Raw genomic sequence first — 22078 nt, forward strand, 5'->3', positions numbered from 1 at the left:
TAAAATACTTTATTTTCGCTGGATAAAATTTTCGGAATTTAATGAAATGAATATATTTTAGTGAATTCCCATCCCTCCCCCAATTAAAAAAAGTACCGGTTCTGATGTTAATAATTTTGACATTATAGTTTACAAAATATCTAACAGTCTAAGAGAGCTTTGTGAATTAGGTCCATGGTATACAGCGTATTAATATAGCATTTAATAAATATACTGTCATGTTCTGTGAAGGTAATTTTGTTGCCATAGAAGTGTTACTTTATTCACCTAAAAATGCAGGTTATTCAAAGTCAACTAGTAAGATAATGAAATGGAACCACGAAAGATTTTTACGATTCTAGAGGCATCCTTTTAAAAAATAAATCCTCAAAATTCAGTACCTGCAAGTGGTTGGTTTTTTCTCTCCAAAACCTTTATTTCCCTCAAAGAACATTGGTAATAGCAGGGGACATTATTTCAAAATCTTAGTTAACCGGAAGTAAGTTCACGCGAGTTTTACTTAGGTAATCGATTGTTCGGTTACGTGAATATAGTTCCCGTCACCGATGAGTTAGGCCTACCTAATCCTAAAACACTGGAACTACGGTTCTGTGCTACATTGGTGGTTCAAATATATTTAACCTTTAGACTACTGGATTAATTTTTAACAAAAACCACGTTGAGTGGGTACACGTTTATAATTTTTACTCACATATATTCACTTAAATTTTTTATAAATACATGAAATAAAGTTCATATATGAATCGGTAAATATTATTTTCGTGTCTTTTTTGTAATTTTTATTATTTTTAGATCGGTTAATGATGATTAAAATTAGGCAAAAAATCGAAAAAGTTGCGTTTACTTACGGGCATTTGTGGCCAGCTGTTCAGTATTTATGTCCATTATTCCCGATAACAGTGGTTTTCTGACCAGAATTTTTTTTAAAACCCGAACTACGATTCATATTGCAATATTTGGTAATTTTCGTTGTTGGTAAAACGATCAAATTTATTATCAAATTAGCTGTTACAATCAGCTATCGATCCCTGAAAATGACCGCGACGTGCCGCCATTGTTGTCAAGCGAAAATACTTGCCGAAAACCACTTTTTGAACTCAAAATTTCAAGGTATTTTCAATTGAAAAAATCAAAACAAAAGCCACCATTTTGAAAAAAAATCTTTTTTCTTTAATTATATTTCCGTTTCCGGTGAGTGTCGTGTGCAAAACGGCGGGAAATATGAATTGGGGAATGCACTGTATACAGTGTACAGTATATCGACTGACACGACGTCGGGCGAGATATCTCGCCTGCAGTACTCAGAAGGTTAAAAACATAAACTGATTTTCACTTTCATGTTGCTTTTAATTTTAGAATGTAATTGTTCACCACATAACTGATTGGCGGTTCTCGTGAATTTAAAGTTGCGTAATCGACACGCCAACAGAACAATGGTTCTCGTGAAATACTGTGCCCCGTATCAGGGATTGCCTGTCAGTGGTTAGTCTACTTACCCATACAGTGAGGTCGGTGAGAGCAGTCTGTGTATTTTTCTGTTCGTGTAGAGCACATCATTGCTGAACGGGTCCAAGCCGAGCAGAGACTGGAGTATTGCATTCATGTAACACGTGTTGCCAAGATTGGAAAACCTGATCAAAACACAAAACTTTCATTCATTCGTTTCTATTTGACACATTCATTGGTGAGAACATCATTAGTTATTTTTGATAACACACACTTGTTTACATGTGTACGTGTGTTAATAATTTCAAGACATAGGACTGGCTGCTAATAGGTGAAGACCAGGTCACCAATGCCATACATCCAATGAAAAAACAGCACGATCAATATCGATGACACTGTGATGTATAATTAACCTGATAATGATTTGTCAGTGACGCATAAGTTTGCTAAAGTACAAGGGCTGTAAATAACGTTTAGGAGAAAAAGAGGTTAAAATTTGCTTAAAACCTGGTTTTTGAGGATATGTAAGAAATAGAATACATTTGTGTCCATTAAATACCATTTATCTTACAACTCGTTTAACAAAACGTATCAAACTCTATTTCACTTGTTAGATAAGTTTTAAAACAACTTGTTGTAAGACAAATGGTACATCTAACGGTCACTAATGTATTATACTCTATTTATTTCTAATGTCAAACGAAGGTTCAAGCTTGTTGTCCCGGGTAAACAATTCAGCTGTCAGACTGGGGTTAATATGGTTAGTGTTTTAGTTTTATGTGACAATGAAGTCACAGACTTTACACCCACCCAAAGAACTGTCAATCAAACAATCAAGTTTAACATGCTCACATTCTGTTACGGTTTAACATGCTCATTGTGGGTACAAACTCTAACATAGCTATAGCTTGTACATAAAACGAGGGGGAGGGAGAGAGGTCACTTTTTGGACAATTTGGAATGACATGTAGTGAACAAGAAAGCCTGGGTAAAATGTTAACTGACCCCCAAATTTTGTTAAAAGGACAATCCAAAAATAAATACAGAAAAAGAATAGAGGATCAGAGAATTTAACAATGTGGCTAAAAAAAAAACAGAAAAGAAAAAAATGTACAGACCCATCTGTATGTCCATTATACATTTAGATAAACATTTCTTAATCTTTCGAATATCTATTTTCCTTTCATCTTCTTTAAAAAAATATATATAAACTTTAAAAAACATTCACACAAGAAACACAGTCTATTAGGTGGACTAACGTGTGTTTTGTTTAACACCACCACTAGAGCACATTTTTTTCCATTAGTAGCAAGGGGTCTTTTATATGCACCATCCCAGACAGGATAGCACATACCATGACCGTTGATATACCAGTTGTGCACTAGCTGGAACGAGAAATAGCCCATTGGGTCCAACAACGGGGATCGATCCCAAACCGACCGTGCATCAAGTGAGCGATTTAACACTGGGCTACATTTTAGTTGGGACTACTAATTGTTTTAAATTGGATCTACCCTTGCAGAGTTGAAGTCTGCTTGCTTTGGTTGTTAATCGAACGGTTCTGCCAGGAAAATGAAACTTTGTCTGACAGAAGACGTGGTCGCTTTGCTTGATCCTGTGGGTTGAATGGCATCAATCCTGGACGCTTTACACTGTAAAATAAAATAAATTACATCAACAAAATAAAATAAATAAGTTTGGTCAAGTATTAAACTGATTTAACACTTGATATAAGGCGAGTCAATGCCACTGATCTAAGCAACATTAATGTTACACGCCCAACTCTCCAATAAATAAATTCCAGATCCATGCCTATAAAAATAAGATTTATTTTTGTCAGCGAAGCCAAAATAATATTCCAGTAAAATAACATTAACTAGAAATAAATTACAATATAGAGTAACCAAAAAAGGTTGATTTGTTTAATGACACCACTAGAGCACATTGGATCCTGCGATGAAAGCACCTCAGACGAGTATTTGACTGATTGAGCGTAATTCCACCCCAAAGAGTAACTATTAACACATCTTAAAAAAACCTCTAAAAAAGCATATTACATACAAAATACAGGTAGCTTCTTCCGAGAAAAAAAGAAAGACAGAATTTTGCGATTTTGTGTTAAGATTCCACCAGATCATTAACATAGTCTGACCTAGATATTTTGAGATTCCGTCTCATAATTTTATGTTTCGGACCCGAAATCTGTGATTCACAGCCTGCATTTTAAACTCACCCTGATCCTGAGGTGGCGAAGTGTCCATATGACCTCTGACCTACAGGCGTGCTGTTGTAAAAATCGCCTGTTACTATTGACTTCAAAGCTTGACCTCTCTGAAAGAACTGTTCCTCTTGCTTCTTTCCTGGTCCCCTGTAAAATAACAGTTTGATAGGAATGGATACTATGAAAGGAATTTAATCACGATATATTGTGTATACATAAAACTATATGGTGAGCGTAATCGGGAAGAAAATAATTTGAGGTTAATAAAAACAAGAGAGTCCAAAAGTGCTCTTACTAGGTGGTTATGGGTTTTAAATCTTTTGAAATTGGACACTGCATTTCATGGACTTTGACAAGTTTTAAACAGCCGTTCTCTCACTATAATCTTTATAAAAATTATGAAAATGTATTCATCAATTTCCAAGATTTTAGAGTATGTTATGTTTCAGTTCGTATCCTCCGGCTGAAACTGTTGAGACAGATTAAAAATTTTGCCACTGGCCTCGTGGACTAGTAGCCTAGAAGAAAACAAATTTGATTTATATCCTTTATTACAAAATTTAATGTGGACATTTTTTTATATTTTGTGAAGCCAGTAACTGATTAAAGCATATATACTAATCTTGAAATACTGGCTGTGAACATTTAGTCAACTGAACATTTATTAGCAACTACTGTTTAATGTTTTAAAATTGTGTAGCGATTTCTGAAACTTGCGTAGCAAATCGCGAACAGGATACTAACAAAATGTTCTCTGACTGGGACCATATTTTCGAAGCCATCTTAGTGCTATGAAATCATAAAACCATCTAAGTTGTGACGTCACTACAGCACATTTCATAGGCTAAGATTGCTTAGAAAATATGGTCCCAGAACTTTTCATCAGGGAGTACAGCAATCACAAAAGCATAACATCATTCTCCATTCCCTAACCAAAATTGTATTACCACTGTCAGGTTTGGTGAAATGAATTCTGGGATCATTTTGTTTCTAAAATCTTGATTGGCGATACTAAACAAAATGTTCCCTGGAATTGTAATTTTTCTGTTGTCAAATTGAAGATAACTTGGATATTCTACAAATTGTTAATTTTACCTTTAATAACTATGTATGATATGTTATTCTTTATTTACACATGAAAACAAACATCAAACAACATATGTACATTCCATCCTTTAAACCGGAGGAACAATTACAGCGGACATTGTCCCACACAATCGACTATGGATTTTTATAATCGATCATTATATCGGTAGAGCCAAACCAATCAATTTTCTATTATAATTGATTGAACACTCAAACATTAATATTAGTTATTTTTGTAGATATATAGAGGATAATAAACGAGTTACCAGTTATTATCAAATTTATGTCCCGGTGAAATAATATTGTCACGAGCTTTAGCTTTAAAAATTATTTCACTCGGGACATTAATTTGATTATAACTGGTACCGAGTTTGTTATTCTATTTACTACCCCAGCTATTTGGGGTTTTTTTTTAAAAGCTTTTATTTTTGATATACACATCCATGTATATAGAAACAATGTAAACTACTTTACTGTTCAGGGTATCGCTTTAACTTTGTATTTTATTCACGGTTCACAGATAATTTTCAAAACCCCCAAAAATCTATAATTGCATTAAAGTACCATTTTATTACAAGTTTAACACTGAAACCTGAAAGACGTAAACGCAAACGCTTTAAACTATGTGACGCCATTGTGTGTGCTTCGCCAAATCGTGATGACGTCATATTTAGTACCCACAAGGTGATTGGTTTGTTTGCGTCAAATCGTCAAATAGTAGTGTACGTTAAACCAATGCATGGTAATTTCCCACCCACCCACCCCGTTATGAGTGCCTGCTGGGGTAATAAATACATAGAGAGAGAGAATTCGGTCTTGGTGACAGATTTCCATATAAAAATTATGCCATTATCGAAGAAAATTATTTGAATTGTATATCACATTAAATATATTCTGTCACTTTGATGTAACATAATTAAAATATAAAGATAGAACTGGCACGTCACTGCGAACTGACTACGCTGTATATGTGTGTCATCCCCTTACAACCCCATTGTTCTTAATCGTACACACGTCATTTGTGTGTTAACTGTTGCATCACTTTCATTCGATGAATATCGCCACTGGTATAAATGAATATTACAGCATATTGGCGAACAAAACAAATAACAAACTCAAAATTCAGATTTACTTACAATCCAGAGTTGCAAACATTTTAACGGTAAAACCGCCGTGGACATTATTTTTCCACAGAATTATTTTTTTTGCCATGGTAATTTTCTTAATTGCAGGGGTTGAAAAATTAAAGATGGAACTCACCGAAAAGTATTTTCCTTTGAATCCTCCTCAAACTCATCAATAAACAGCTGCGGCTCCACCGGACACGACTTCTGGGATATCCTGTGGTTTTCCTTCATACTGTGAATATGTAACAAAAATTAACTCCAAATGGGTTTTTTTTGGCACAAAGCAAATATTACTAATGTTTTTGTTTTTTTAAAGTCCTGGACCATAAGGCATGCATAAAAGGAAGTACTATTTGTACCTGCATATATCAGAATAGAATGTAATGTGAGTGCGTATGTGCATGCGTGTGTATGTATGTATGTTTGTATATATGTATGTATGTTTACACATGTATGTATAATAATTTTAAGATAAATTGTTAGGCGGTGTATCAGGGCTCCCCAACCCTGGCACTGTCTAATGGTCTGGGGACAATAAAAAAAAAAAAAAAAAAATAATAATAATATTACTAATGTTCAATCTTTTCTAAGAACATACATGTACATGCAGGGCTTGAACTTAATTGCCGTCGTTGAGATATAAATTGCCGTAGATAGAGCATTCATGTGATTTATAGACAATTTGCACTGTCACTCCAATCTCACACACCAAAACTCATAAATGTGCCAATGATTTGTGTTTGTTCCACCATTTGTTCCATGAATTGTGAAGATTGAAACACAAAAAATCCTACCCCACTTCACAAATGTGTTCCCAGGTTATTTCGCCAAACACAAACGTTCTTCACAACTTGTGACTTGGGAGATTCAATATTCACGACCTCTAATGAATGCAACATAAAACACTAGGCCTGTGTATGCAGGTCTGTACCTTGTGAATTGTTTTGGTGACTCTGAAAGACTTGGTTTCTTTGGTGTTGTTTCATTTTCTACAGACACATCTGGCCCACCTCCTAATGGACCTGTATAAAATACGAAATCAAACACTGTGAGTAGATTCAACACCATCAGTAGAGTTAGATAATAATTACAATGTTTGGTCACCAGGGTTTCTGCCAGAAAGACATTTTTGGGTATGGGGCTATGGAATTGAATATTTACTATGTATATATGCTGAATGCAGCCAGTCGACAGGGGCATGAGTGGCCTCCCCCAGAAAGAAAATGGGTTAAGTTTAGAGTTAGGGTTAAGAAAATCATACAGTAATGATAGAGTCATTAATTTTATCAAAAGGTCAACTTAAAAAAAAAAAATCTGCCAAACCCATTTTACCCTCTGACAGAAACCCTGGTCACCCATATAGATGTAGTGGTCAAAATAATGTTGTCCTGGCCATTTTTTGCCTGTCAACATCAAAACAAGTTGGGAGATTTTTTTGCATGTTGTCTCATCTGACCTGCAAATTATTTTATGTTTATGTTCACACATTAGTTCCGAGTCAATCAGGTTTGGTCCGGCAGATTTTGTAGCTTGTCAGACTGTATATCCAACAGGAATTTCTGCCGAAGGTGTCCGGTTTAGAGGGGTTGCACTGTTGAAGGAGACGACAAAATGACGTCATATTTCACATGCACTGTCTTAGCTAGGACTGGAGAAGCCATGTTATGACGTCGCTTCCCAAAATTACGTCATTACACTTGATATTACATGTACGCTCCATATGGTTTTATTAACTCTGTCATGTTGAATCACGTGGGTAATAAAATATGGATCCAATACAGGAGATTCATTATCTTTCAAAGTAAGAGTCTTGTTTAAAAAAAACCAACAGACGACCATATCTTCTGTAAACATAGCAAGGCGTATAATGACAAACATGAAAAGGTGGCAAAGTAGCAGTAATAATTTTTTTAAGAATCTTCTAGATTATGGTAGCCCCACTCCCATGGCTAGTGATATTCAATATTGGGCTAGTAAATAACTAATATTGCCATGCCCGATAGGGCTTCTAGATTATGGTAGCGCCACTCCCATGGCTAGTGATATTCAATGTTGGGCTAGTAAATAACTAATATTGCCATGCCCGACAGCTAGTGAAAAAAAAGAAAAGAGTTCACTGTTGCAGTTGTCTATTTTGTAAATATGAATATTCTGCCCCCACCCTAACATTAGTGTTTTTAAGCTCCATCTCCCTCTTTAGGTGACATATCTGATTATTACTATTTAGTAAAATTGTATTAACTTAAAGTAAAGTAGGGCTAGTGAATTTTTAACTGGGGTAGTAAATTTTAAAAATCACTGATCCCATGGCTAGTGGATTTTATAAAAATTTCTAGAAGTTCTGCACCCAGAGCCACTAGTCATGGGATCAGTGATTTTTTAAAATTTACTAGCCACAATTAAAAATTAACTAGCCTTACTTTACATTAAATTAATACAAATTTACTAAATAATAAGTTATAATCAGATATATCACCTAAAGAGGGAGATAGAGCTTAAAAACACTAACATTAGGGGTTGCGATGGATCAGGATATCCATATTTACAAAATAGACTTAACTGCAACATTTGACTTTTCGTTTTCTTTCACTAGCCGTCGGGGCATGGCAATAGTAGTTATTTACTAGCCCAACACTGAATATCACTAGCCATTGGAGTGGGTCTACCATAATCTAGAAGCACTGAGAGAATTCCGTTACCTGCTTTAGCTCGGATTATTCCATTAATAATTTGCACAGCCTCCTCCAGCTTTGCTTCATCAGAAGGCCCTGCTGGTTTAAAGTACACAATATCACAGTTTTTCATAGACAGGACCAATCGACCCTTGGAAACGATGCGATCAATTGTTCTGGGTAAAAGCTGAAAATATATGAATTAATGAATATTTACTTACATCCCATTAAAGAACAAGAATTTCTGCGGAATTGAATGTCGCGCCTACCATAAGGAAGGAGATGTTTTTATTTAACGATGCACTCAACACACTTTATTTACGGTTATATGACGTCAGACATATGGTGATGGACCACACAGATATCAGGGTTCATACACTTAAAACATTTTTATTTTCCAGGACTTTTAAGTACCATTTTGGTTAATTTTCCAGGACTTTTTTTTTTACATTCAGTCTGAATACATTACCTGGAAAGGATTTTTTAACGACACCCCAGTAAACTGTTTATTCAGTGGTTGTTATGTCTCAAACATAAGCTACACCTAATCTAGATATATTACATGGATGCTAAAGTTGTAAAAATACATAAATAAAAAAACATTGTAGTGTGCATATTTTTTTTTACTGTGTGTGTATGGGTGTGCATGCATTTGTCTCATTGATGGATCTTACAGTAAAACACTCCATAGCCATAATACATATCTAACCACATTGTGGATTTTTTTTTTTTTGAGGCATTCAATTATTTTTGGTCAAGATCCATTTATTTTTGGTCAAGATTCAGAATTATATAACTTTATATAGATGGGGCTTTTTGACTGCACCAAAGTTGAGGCAATAAATATTGTGCCCAAAATATGTATGCCCAAAACAAGCAAGCCCAAATTGAGTATAAATAATGTTATATGCTAACCTCAAATTTGTTTTTTACCTCAATACCACTAAAATACAGGGCTAGCTCTGGCAATCGCCAAATTCGCCAATTGCGAATTTTGAAAACAATTAGCGAATTATTATTTTTAGTTGGCGAAATAATTTTACTACATTTTATTAGAAAATAACTGGTTTTCTGTCATTTTTTAAGTTTAATAGATAATTCGGCAAAACTCTGTGTTCACCCATAGCTAGCCCTGAAAATATTAAGCTTGACTGATATAACTTAAAATGTATTACAGAAACATCTTTACCAACTGTTAATAACATTACTATATTAACAAGATCTAAGAGTGCCCAGAACAGACAATTAAATTTAAATACTTGTATTATCCAGATCTATTATTTCCAAAAAATGTTAAAACAAAATATTTAAAAAGAATTGTATGTCACAAAACGTCTAAACGTTATGGTAATTAATATACTGTAGATCCATTATGTATTGCGCCATTAATGTATTGCAATATGCCAACAGTAGCCCAAACTGCGTGTAGAAAGTATTGTGACATCAGATGTAGCTTACACGAAAAGTATTGCGACCTTAGCTGGTACTCAAAGACAATAAACATGATGGAGGCATAATCAACAGGAACATTGTCTTGGCAACGGCCCGAGGCATAGTATTACACGAAAATCGATCCCTCCTTGAAGAACACGGGGGACCCATCTCTTTGACTAAGGCCTGGTCTGATTCGTTTTTACGAAGACTTGGTTTTATGAAACGAAAGGGTACAAAAGCGGCACGAAAGTTACCAGCTGACTTCGACAAACAGAAAGAAAAGTTCATCGCGATGGTAGGGAAAACAGTGCAGACAAAGAACATTCCCGCCGAGTTGGTAATAAATTTTGATCAAACAGGCATCAAACTTGTACCCGTTTCCAACTGGACATTGGCAGAAAAGGGAGCGAAACAAGTTGCCGTCGTGGGTATAGATGACAAGCGCGAGATCACGATGTTACTGGGAAGTTCGGCCAGTGGCAACCTGTTACCCCCTCAGATAATATACAAAGGTGTAACCGATCGATGCCACCCAACATACAAGTTCCCCGAAGACTGGCACGTGACACATTCCGCCAAACACTGGAGCAACAAGCAGACGATGCTGGACTACATTGACAATGTGCTGGTTCCATACGCCAAAAGGGTGAAGAAAGAACTCCGACTACCAGCACGACAGAAATCATTGGCAATCTTCAATGTATTTGCAGCCCATAGATGTCAATCATTTTTAGACCTGCTACGAAAACGGTCCTTTGAAGTGCGATTTGTCCCAGCTGGCTGCACCGGTGAGCTGCAGCCCATGGATTTATTGGTGAATGCAGAGTTTAAATTAGCAATCAACAAAAAATTTACCCAGTGGTATGCTGACATTGTGGCCAAGAACATAAAAGAAAACACCAACAAGCCTGTTGACGTAAGAATCGATTGTGGCATGCATTGACAAGTTATCGAAAGACAAAGAAACCGTTACGCGTGGCTGGCGATCATCAGGTCTGCTTGCAGTGGTGTGAACTTTACTCAAAAAATAAACATTAGTGTTTGCTAATTACACATGGTGATTGACAATGATTTCTGTTTCATTTTGTTCACTGAATGATAGTGTGATATGCAATAAATCAATGTAGTTAAACAAATTTGGTTGTTCCATTTGTTAGTAAAGTCGCTATATTATTGCGTGTATAAAGTACTGCGATGATTAGTTGTTCGCAGTTTTCGCAATACTTTGTTGTTCGCAAAACTTTCATGTTCTACAGTATTTACAGTATTATGTTTATAGGTCACTGCTTATAGAGTATATGTACATGTACTTTAAATCATTATTTATTTGTGTTTTTAAAAAAGTACCTCAAGACAAAATTATATAAATCATATAAACATGTTTTATTTTCTTTAATAATTATTTTAAACTCATTAGTGACATCATGTTTCAAGTACGAAATTTACCGCAATTTTAAAATATTTCAAACCTATAACCACCCATTTTAGTTTTTATTTATGCAGCCCTCTACATTGCAACCATTTTTTTAATTTGGTGACTAAAACATTTCATATTATCTATACAAAAAACACAAGTCGGCGCCATCTAGCTTCCAGCTGGAAAAGTTAACGTAGAGGCCTGTTTACATATCATCAAAGTATTTTCTGGCAGAAAGCCTGAAACAGGGGATAAAAATACCTTGTAAGTGCGAACAGGCGCAGCTGAGTTGCAGTTGATAAAGAGCTCACACAACCACTCCCCATTGCTTTCGGTCACAACAAATGCACCGCTCTTCCACCTCGTTGACCCAGTCCATGAACCGGAATACTTCAGCTGACCATTACATCTTATGTTCATGATCTCCTCATCAACAAAAATGCCTGAAAACATAAAAAGCATACATGCAGGCCATAGGATTTCAAATTTCATGGAAAACACTTTTTCGGTTCTGTGCTTTCTGATTATGGTAACACATCGGAAACTGTTTTTAAGTTCCATTGAATAGTTGTACTCGATATAATAATCATGGGAAACGAAATTTTGGTTCTGTGATTTTACCAACATGCTACCAACATAGTACCGGAAACGATCGTTTCCGTGAAATCCCAAAGCCTGACACATGTACATGTATGTAATCATTCTTGGAAAATTTAGTGACAAAATTTTTATTAGCGACAGTTTAAAAAACAGAAGCCAGAGTATGACAAATATTTTGAAAAGTCAAAACCACTAGCCCACCAAGATAAAGCACTAGCCCAAATTCCTGATTTTTATATAATTTTTGAAACATTACACATTTACGAGTATAACAATAAAATAAAAGAAACACTTAAATCATGTTGTAACTTTCAGTTTGTTGTCGTGTCGTTTGGTCTTTTGTGAAGTGTGATCCATCGTCATTGTCCCGTTTTCGCTTCTGCCCTCCCCCCCGGGGAAAAATAATTGAGCAAACTCATGGTTGGTATGTAAGTAAACCCACTATCAAAATAATTAAATTTAAATGAGGGTACGACAGTTTGACACACAGTAATACATGGTTCAGTGTATTTGGTAGCGGGTTATACGTTTAGGGCCTACTATTCAGGTCACCAGGAATGGTGATGCCAATTGCTCAAATACAGGCATTATCCCGTGTCAGACCAGTGTTCGAGATTAACGGTATCCCGATATCCCGGGGATACCAGAATTTAATTTTGGATACCAGACTTCAAGAACCCAGTATCCCACTGGGATGCCATATAATACTAAATTCTCAGGTGGGATACCATATTTTGCAATGTTAGTATCCATTTGGGATACTGGCCAAGACATTTAATCTCGAACACTGCAGACCGATATCAAAAGAATATAACGGCAACATCTAATCCGTTGTTAATTGATGAACAAAAAAGGTATTATCTTGTATCGGCAGCTGTGACGAATTATCCAAACTGTTCACGTAATAGGCCAAGCCGAGTCATTGCATGTGTGGTTACCATTAAAGTAAATTGTTTTCCTGATTACCGATAACCACATGTAAGCGAAGTCTTAAATTAGAAAACAATAGGTAAATAAAACAAACACTGAAATTCAAAGCATGACTGGGGTTTACTTGGTTGAGATTAACCTGTCGTCGCGATTGGTGATTTCCAAGTTCTTGGCCTAAAACATATACATGTGCGAGATTAAATTTAACTACCACATGACGTGTCCAACCAATCAAAACATGCATGTCATTAGACTTATTTCCTGTGCCAGAAACTTGAAAGGGAAAAGTAAACAATGCCTGCTGTAACAGTGTTCGAGATTAAACATTTTGGCTAGTATCCCAGTTGGATACTAACATTTCAAACTCTGGTATCCCACCTGAGAATTTAGTATTATATGGCATCCCGGTGGGATACTGGGTTCTTGAAGTCTGGTATCCAAAATTAAATTCTGGTATCCCCGGGATATCGGGATACCGTTAATCTCGAACACTGTGTAACTGTGACGATGTAGAGATAGCATGTTACTGCAGTTTGCAGACATAGTTCAAGTGGATGCTTAATATTATATACTGATTGCGTTGTTGATCTTATTCAATGACAAACGTCACAATCAAATTTATTAAACAAAATTTCAGCCAAGAGAAAAAGAAAAGCAAAAAACCCCACACGATCGAGCGATAAGGAGAGTGAGGGGAACCACTAGCCCGCTGGGCTAGTGGTTTTGCATTTCTCACTAGCCCAAACTTAAAAAACACTAGCCACGGGCGTCGGGCTAGCGGATTTGTTGAACTCTGCAGAAGCCAAAATGACCATTAAAAAGCTAAAAACTCTAAAGTATACCATAAAGGTAGATAAATAAAGTATACCATAAAGGTAGATAAATAACAGTCATTTTTGTTTACTAATCCAGATCAAAATCAGACTAATTTCTGGAAATTACTTTATAATGTAAACAAAAAAACTAAATCGGTTGATAAAACAAAAAAATATTCATTAAATGGGGTGGCTCAGTGGTAAAGAGCTCACTTGATGCACGTTCTCAGGGCTAGTTCTGGGTATGCAAAAAAAATCGCCAAATTCCAGTCTGCATTTTACCAACACCCAATGCTAACACTTGGTGTCAATACTGATAGGCAATACATTCATATCAGCGAATAGTTCGTAAAATATGGGGTGTTTTTTCAATGAACTGATTCTTAATTAACACAATTTATACTCAAAATTATTTACAATTGTTATGAATGGATTATGAGGCACAAAATTGTAGCAGGTCTTTTGCCGATCGAATATAATAACTGAAAACAAATTCTTACATCAGGGGGCTTAAAAATCATACAAATTAAATGATTTGGCTTTGTTGATCTGGCACATGTGGGGCATGTCACACGCACCAGTGTTCAAGATTAACAGTATCCCGATATCCTGGGGATACCATATAATGTTGTTGTTGTTTTGGGGGGGGGGGGGAGTTTAATCCTGCGTTTTTATTTTTCACTGAAATAATGAGTCGTCATTTACTGCTGAAGTAAGAGTGTCATTCAATTTTGTTACGATGTTATTTATGTATTTCATTTAAGTGGGATACTGTAAATTCTCAGGTGGGATACCACATTTTGAAATGTTAGTATCCAACTGGGATACTGCCCAAAATGTTTAATCTCGAACACTGCGCACCGAATGTTAATTTATCTTCCTCCATTTTAAGTCAATTTCTACGAGTCATGTGGACTCAATATCGGTAATTTTAAGGAATAAACAAAAACGACTCAGTAAACTTAATGGTTTTGGGGGTTTGTAAAGTTTTGTATTTAGATACTTACTTGTTTGAACTTTATTGTTAATGAAAATGTTCTAGAACTGTGAAGAATAACCTCACAAATGAATGACAAGCAGACATCAACAAATCAGATGTTAATTGCGCAAACAGTGCACGAGAAAAGAAAGTGAACGGAGTTGGAAGCAAGGACGTTGACGATAAATATATTATTTATTTTTGGAGATTTCAAAAATCGGTTCAATCGGAAGTGTTCTACCTTTACTCTTTATCATACAACGTAAGTATAACATATCTGATGTTATTGTATTTATCATTCATTCGAATCATTGTTTGTGGATTATGCATAGGCCTACCAATGCTTTTTCCAGGGCTCTTGGAGTGAAAAATTTGTAATTTATTTAATGCATTCTTAAAATATATTTAAAAATGGAAAAATATCCGCCCGGTCCCCCCTTCCCCTAATTTTAACTCCAACCCTAACCCCAACCCCAGCCCTAACCCCAGCCGTAACCCCAACCCCAACCCCAACCCTCAACCCTAACTAAAAATAATAATGGAAGGGACCGGGCGGATATTATACCTTAAAAATAACAATAAAGGTGTCTGTTAAAAGCACCAATTAGCTATAATATAGATGCATCATCCAGTTAACGTTATAAACTTACCACGACTTTCGATCCTAAAATATGATACGGATATACCGATACGGCGATAGGACAACACTCCCAACTGTACTTGCCGTCGCGTTCTTATTACATTTTGTTAGTAATTACATTTAGATAAAACACGCAAACATTTCTCCACAGAAAATGTGCAGTAATTATTATTTGATATCTGAATAATGATTCAATAATTGTTCACAAAAAGCATACTCGTCTGCTAAAAATTCGCGGGGGAAATAACCGGATGTTCTTAACAAAACACCTGATAAACTATTTTCTAAATAACATCTTATATTTTCTGTACGAATCTTGTGCAGGAAATGTGTGTCTAATTTGAATAAGAAATGAATTGAAAATGGTTTAATTCTGGTATTGCTCTTTTTATCCATTCATTTCTGTTGAATATCACAAGGGAACTTCAAGATATGTCAAAAAGAACAAACATAATCCTTCAATGGATACCATCCCACTGTGGTGTGCCAGGCAATGAAGAAGCAGACAGGCTCTCAAAAACAGGAAGCAAACTTCAGCAGGTATCTCAACCCACATCATACTCGGAGGTGAAAACCATCATAAAGAACCGCTTTAACACCAACTGGAAGATACGGATGGAAGTGGGAAAAGAGGATAACCTTGAGTCACTGGACAGAATACAGCAAGTAATCATCTTTAGAATGAGGACTGCCCACTGTCGCCTGCTCTCCCACCTCTATAGACTCAGACTTGCCCACACTGATGAATGCCCCTGTGGTACAGATGCCCAAACGTCTGAACACATTCTTCAGTCCTGTCCATCATATAGCACCCTGAGACAAGAAACCTGGCCGTATCCGGTGGACCTAAAAGAGAAACTTTGGGGACCGACGTCGTTCCTTCGACGGACAGCGGACTTCCTGGTGAGAACAGGACTGGAAGTCTGAGCATGGCCTTGGGAACGCAGAAGAAGAAGAATCCATTCATTTAAACTTATTTTCGTACTTATATCTTATTAATGTTCAAGCATACTGACCTGGGCATTAACCTCCGCTATCTTGGCTTTATCCAGGAAAGTCTGAATAAGTTAGTGGTTAGTTGTTAGTGATAAAGATGTCATGGTAACGGGGAGTAAATATTTGTAATTGGTTTATTTTAATATTTACTGTACATGGTTCATAGCCTTAAAGACCAAAATAATTCAAAGACTTTCAAAGACTTTTATCTGCCACTTTCAAAGACTTTTACACAGCGGTCAAAGACAATATAATGCGATAAAAATACCAAATCAGTTCGTTTACGTTGCTGTCCATGGCAAAATAATTGAGCTTTTTTACATGCATCATGACAGATTAAACCTTGTAACTGGAAAATATCAAATGCATGCAGCTGTAAAAAAAAATATATATATATATCATCGTTGCTTTGGCTATGATTTGTGAGATTTTAAAGAATTTTAAAGACTTATTACAATTCAAAAACCTAAAAAAAAAAAAAAAAAACATTCTTCAAAATATTTCAAGGAATTTAAAGACCGCTACGAACCCTGCAGTATCTATTTCATTTCAGTATTCTAGGTTAGGAAATTCTGCTGAAAATATCGTATTTCGTTGGGACAACGCCCTAACTTGTTATTAGGGCGGGGCGTAGCTCAGTGGTAAAGCGTTCGCTTGATGCGCGATCAGTTTGGGATCGTTCCCCGTCGGTGGGCCAATTGGGCTATTTCTCGTTTCAGCCAGTGCTCCACAACTGGTGTAACAAAGGCCGTGGTATGTACTATCCTGTCTGTGGGATGGTGCATATAAAAGATCCCTTGCTGCTAATTGAAAAGCGTAGTCCATGGAGTGGCGACAGCTGGTTTCCTAGCCAGGGTTCGCATGCATCCTGGAAAAGCCTGGAAAGTGCTTACATTTTATTTTCATCCTCTTAAATGTTTTATTATTTATTATATTTTTTTTCATTTAATAATTATTTATAAATAATCGAGTTCGACGTCTGGTTCCAAACTATATCCTTCACGCAACAGTAAGTATAAGAGGTTGACTGCCGTTAGTCAACTGTTAAAATATATACACAGTAAGTGCATGGGATGGTGCATAAAAAGATCCCTTGCTGCTACTCGAAAAGAATAGCCCATGCAGTGGCAATGTGGTCCTTAACCATATGTCTGACGCCATATAACCGTAAATAAACTGTTTTGAGTGCGTCGTTAAATAACACATTTCCTTACTGTAACTTACTTACAAAGCTTGTTATTAGTCAATAGCCAAAAATAGGGCCTATAGGTTTTTTATCACGTGATGTTTCATGTAACGTCCGTGCAACATTCACACACACACACACACGCGCGCGCGCGCGCGCGCACGCACACACCATAAGATTTCAATTAATCGTCATTTGTCAAGCACAGGTTTCGACGTGATGCACAATTCTCTTTTATCTCTTTGTGAGACGCAACGCCCACAGGTCAGGTCAGGTCATGTCAGAGTGTTTAACGTGCACATTCAGAGTAAGTTGTTGTAGCGCACGCCTGTCCTGGGCCCATATTTTCGAAGCTATCTTAGCCTACGAAATCGTGAAATTATCGTAAGCTATGACGTCACTATGACGTTCGCTGTAGTGACGTCACAACCTACGACGCTTTTACTATTTCGTAGCGCTAAGATGACTTCGAAAATAGGGCCCCTGGGCACAAGTGCCGGCCTCGGCCGGCTCCTCCGTTCAGGACAGAAAAGGGGTGGGTTGGGTTGGAGGGGGGACCACCTGCACTGGCAAGGGAGCTCATTTTAAATACACACTCTCTGTCCGCCCATCCATCCATCTGCCCTCTCCCCCCCCCCTCTACCTTACTCTCTCTCTCCCTCCCTCCCTCCCCCACTCTCTCTCTCTCCCTCCCTCCCTCCCCCACTCTCTCTCTCCCTCCCTCCCTCCCCCACTCTCTCTCTCTCCCTCCCTCCCTCCCCCACTCTCTCTCTCTCCCTCCCTCCCTCCCCCACTCTCTCTCTCTCTCTCTCTCTCTCTTTCTCTCTTTCTCTCTCTCCCTCATTCATTCATTCATATAGGTCTATATATTATGCAGGGGTCGAAATTAGCTGAAAATTCTGCCGGACATTCGATCCAGTAAGTTACTATATTCCGCCGGACAGAATCAAAACCAGCCGGAACACATATATGGTCATAACGTATAAATAAACAACTACCGGTCCGACGGGACGGCAGGTAAAAAGGTCTACTGGTCAATGGTGATGTTGACCAAAAAACAACCCTCGAGTCAATACCCACACACACACACCCAGCAGTATTTCGACTGCCAGAGAGAGAGAGAGGGGACAATGTTGGTGCCTCCAGTAGGGTTTCCATGAGTACTCGAGTAGGCCTACTCGGGCACGGGTCGACTCTTAACAAGACTCGAGTCCGTTCACAGGACTCGAGCACCCGTGCAAGGAAGAGCACTCTCATTTAATTATACATATATATTTTTTCTTACGTCATTTTGCCATATATATGCTTGTCGCCAGTAACATTATAGGACTATGTGACATGGAGGGAAAACAAAAGTCAAATGTGCATTACAATGACATGATTTGGTATCCATGATCAGCCCTGGAATTAAGATGCATAATGCTATTTCACTTTATTCCTTAGTCTCATTATCATCTAGTGGAAGTGTCGGGTACTCGGGTTCGGGTCGAGTTTGACTCTCGAGTACTCGAGTCCAATATTTTGGACTCGTAGAAGCCCTATCCACCAGTATAAAATACTAAAATACTGGTCGCCAATTTATACACCGGTCTCGGTGGTGTCGTGGATAAGGCTGGTAGGTACAGGGTTCACAGCCCGGTACCGGCTCCCACCCAGAGCGAGTTTTAACGACTTAATGGGTAGGTGTAAGACAACTACAACCTTTTCCCTCTCGCTAACCACTAACAACTAACCCACTGTCCTGGATAGACAGCCCCGATAGCTGAGGTGTGTGCCCAGAACAGCGTGCTTGAACCGTAATTGGATATAAGCACGAAATTAATTTGAAATGAAATGAAATGGTGCTCCCACCAACGTGGGTTTTCCCCAGTATTAAAATACTGGCTACGCCAATGTATATTGTACTATTTCATTTATTACATTAATTCTTTAGCATTTTTTCAAAATTTTATACAAATTATTTTATCATTCTCTATTTGTAATCGCGTCTGTATAAATCGATTTGTTAAACTTATATCCAATTAAGGTTCAAGCACGATGTCATGGGCTGTCTGTCCAGGAAAGTGGGTTAATAGAACCGTTGTAGTCGTTAAACTTGCCCTGAGTGGGACTATGACTATGAACTATTTTAACATGCCCTTATACCACTAAGGTTTAAAACTACATAAGCATATAGAACAGAAAATCCAATTACGTTTGGTGCATATATGACGCCGCACTCCGCATTGGTTTCACTACGCTGGCTTATCCAGGTCAAAAACAAAGCCAGTATTTTAAAAGTGGGACACTTTTGACGGGCTCGTACTGATCTCGGTTTTCATTGGCTTATCACAAGTATAGAATTCCCCAACAAGAGATCATGTGAGATTTCGCAATTTTTAAACAAATTTAACTGTCTTGATTGAGGATTCGTCTCATATCTCCAAAACATATTTATATCCATAGAGGTATGGTACAACGCCTTTCCAGGGGTCGGTGAGTGGGGGATTTGCCTTGAAATTTTGACAGTGGCCAGCTGTTGGCATACGCGTTACATGTAAGAGGGTGTTACTAATTACATAACGCACTAGGGGTAGGGGTAGGGGAAGAGGGTACTGTGTTCGATTTACGTAACATTTTTCAAGACTATATGTTATTTCTATTTATTACTTAGACCTAAAAAAAAAGTGTTTTTTGGAAATGCGCGGTCAGTCTAGGATCGATCTCCATCGGCGGGTATACAAAAAAACCCCATGGTATGTGATATCCTGTCTGTGATATCCTTGCTAAAAAAAAATGTAGCGGGTTTCCAAGGCGCGTGTGCAGGGATTTCAGCGGGGTTGGGGTTATAGACTGTGTTGAGCGAAGTTTATATGGGACCATGCTCCCCCAGAAAATACATTTCAATTTTGTTTAAGCTTGGGCAAGTAAGGGTTTCGACCTCCAATACCCTCCCCCTGCACATGCACACGATTCCTTTCTAAGATTATATGTAAAAATTACCAAATGTTAGACATCCAACAGCAGATGGAAGGAAGGATAGGATATGTTTTATTTAACGACGCACTCAACACATTTTATTTACGGTTGTATAGGGTCGGATGATTATTAAATCAATATGCTTTATCTTTGATGTCGTTAAACAACCCCCCCCCCCCAATTTTATTTCAAACGAAATAATATTTATTTGAATTTGTCGATTTTAACACGTAAAATTAAGAAGTGAAAACGTTCTTTGTCTACTTTAGTATATTTTATATGATGTTATAATATGGTAACCAGATAATGTAACTTTAAACATATCTATCTTGGCGTAAACGGAATGCAAGTCCGTAGGTACAGTTTTCTGCCCGAACTTAGTCTCCTAGAAATGCAGGTCTAGTATAATAAATGGACATCTAATTTGCCGGACTAGTATTTCTGTCACTGTAGAAGGAATTTAAGTCTGGTAGGAATGCAAGTCCTAGGATAAAAACAACTTAAAAATAAACCAGGTATGAAAGTCCGGGTAGGACTATGGTTCCTAAGCTATGGAGGTCCAATAGGACTACTATTCCTAGGAACCGAAGTCCTACGGACCTCGGTTCCTACGGACCTGCGTTCCTTTTACACCGGGTTCTGTCTGTGGATCGAAATGCGAACCCTGTATTTGCCAGCCGTAAAAGTTATAGGCCCTAGTTAGTTTTATTTAACAACACCAACAGAGCACATTGATTTATTAATCATCAACTAATGGATGTCAACCATTTGGTAATTTTGCATGTCATAGAGAGGAAACCCGCTACATTTGTTCCATTAAGCAAGGGGTTCCACAGACATGATAGCAAATACCACGGCCTTTAATACGTATCACTCGACTAGGTAGGGATAGGGATCGATCCTAGACCCGCCAACGCATCAAATCAAATCAGTTTATTCATAAATACGTGAACAGTATTTAGTTATGCCATGTATTGTGGTCTATTAATACATAAACAAAGTAAATAATATGACAATGTAAGACATCGAAATTGGTTACACATAGGATTATATAGGGCTACTATTCAAAAGCAAAGGAGCACTCATGTAGTAATTATATGTAGAGCTGTAATGAGTTGTGTTTTAGGGCAGTTGATGATATAACATTTTCCGTATTTATTTAGTGTTTGGAATATTGGGAATTCTTGTACGAGTGTAATAAAATATTTTCTTCTGTTCGTTTCTAGCTGTTTGCAGTCCACGAGAAAATGTGTCTCGTCTTCCACTGCCTCTTTACAAAGCTTGCAAAGTCGGTCTTTTCTGAGAATATTGCGATACCTGCCTCTTTCGATTTCGAGGCGGTGTGCACATATTCTAAGTTTAGTTAAATGTCTCCTTAGGTTACAATTATTTAATATCAATCAAGACTATATTTAATTTATGTTTTATAAAAGGACATTTTCTACCACTACACCACGGAGGCCGGTTGTATATTTATAACTAGTTCTTTTCCATATACCATTATTGAATTGTGTTCACCAATAAACAATCGTTTAACAGTTGAACTTGGTCGAAAAATCCTGATCCGATCG

The 22078-nt window shown here is 37.2% G+C and overlaps 1 protein-coding gene across 3 annotated transcripts in view; it reads right to left on the reverse strand.

Annotated features, from left to right (window-relative positions):
* Positions 1-16234, reverse strand: part of LOC121387529 (ubiquitin carboxyl-terminal hydrolase 37-like) — a 42304-nt gene extending 26070 nt beyond the window's left edge. For 2 of the 3 annotated variants that reach the window (XM_041518679.1, XM_041518677.1), the window contains exons 1-8: positions 15378-15597; positions 11665-11846; positions 8580-8739; positions 6812-6902; positions 6014-6112; positions 3680-3814; positions 2961-3098; positions 1497-1631 (exon numbers count right to left, since the gene is read on the reverse strand). In XM_041518679.1, the coding sequence (XP_041374613.1) occupies positions 1497-1631; positions 2961-3098; positions 3680-3814; positions 6014-6112; positions 6812-6902; positions 8580-8739; positions 11665-11823 (917 nt within the window). In that variant the 5' untranslated portion in view covers positions 11824-11846; positions 15378-15597. Of the gene's footprint in view, positions 1-1496; positions 1632-2960; positions 3099-3679; positions 3815-6013; positions 6113-6811; positions 6903-8579; positions 8740-11664; positions 11847-15377; positions 15598-16006 lie in introns of those variants that run through there. The other variant, XM_041518678.1, reaches the window with a different exon arrangement.
* Between the last annotated feature and the right edge of the window lie 5844 nt (positions 16235-22078).

Source organism: Gigantopelta aegis, chromosome 13 (genome assembly GCF_016097555.1).
Source record: "Gigantopelta aegis isolate Gae_Host chromosome 13, Gae_host_genome, whole genome shotgun sequence".
NCBI lineage: Eukaryota > Metazoa > Mollusca > Gastropoda > Neomphalida > Peltospiridae > Gigantopelta > Gigantopelta aegis.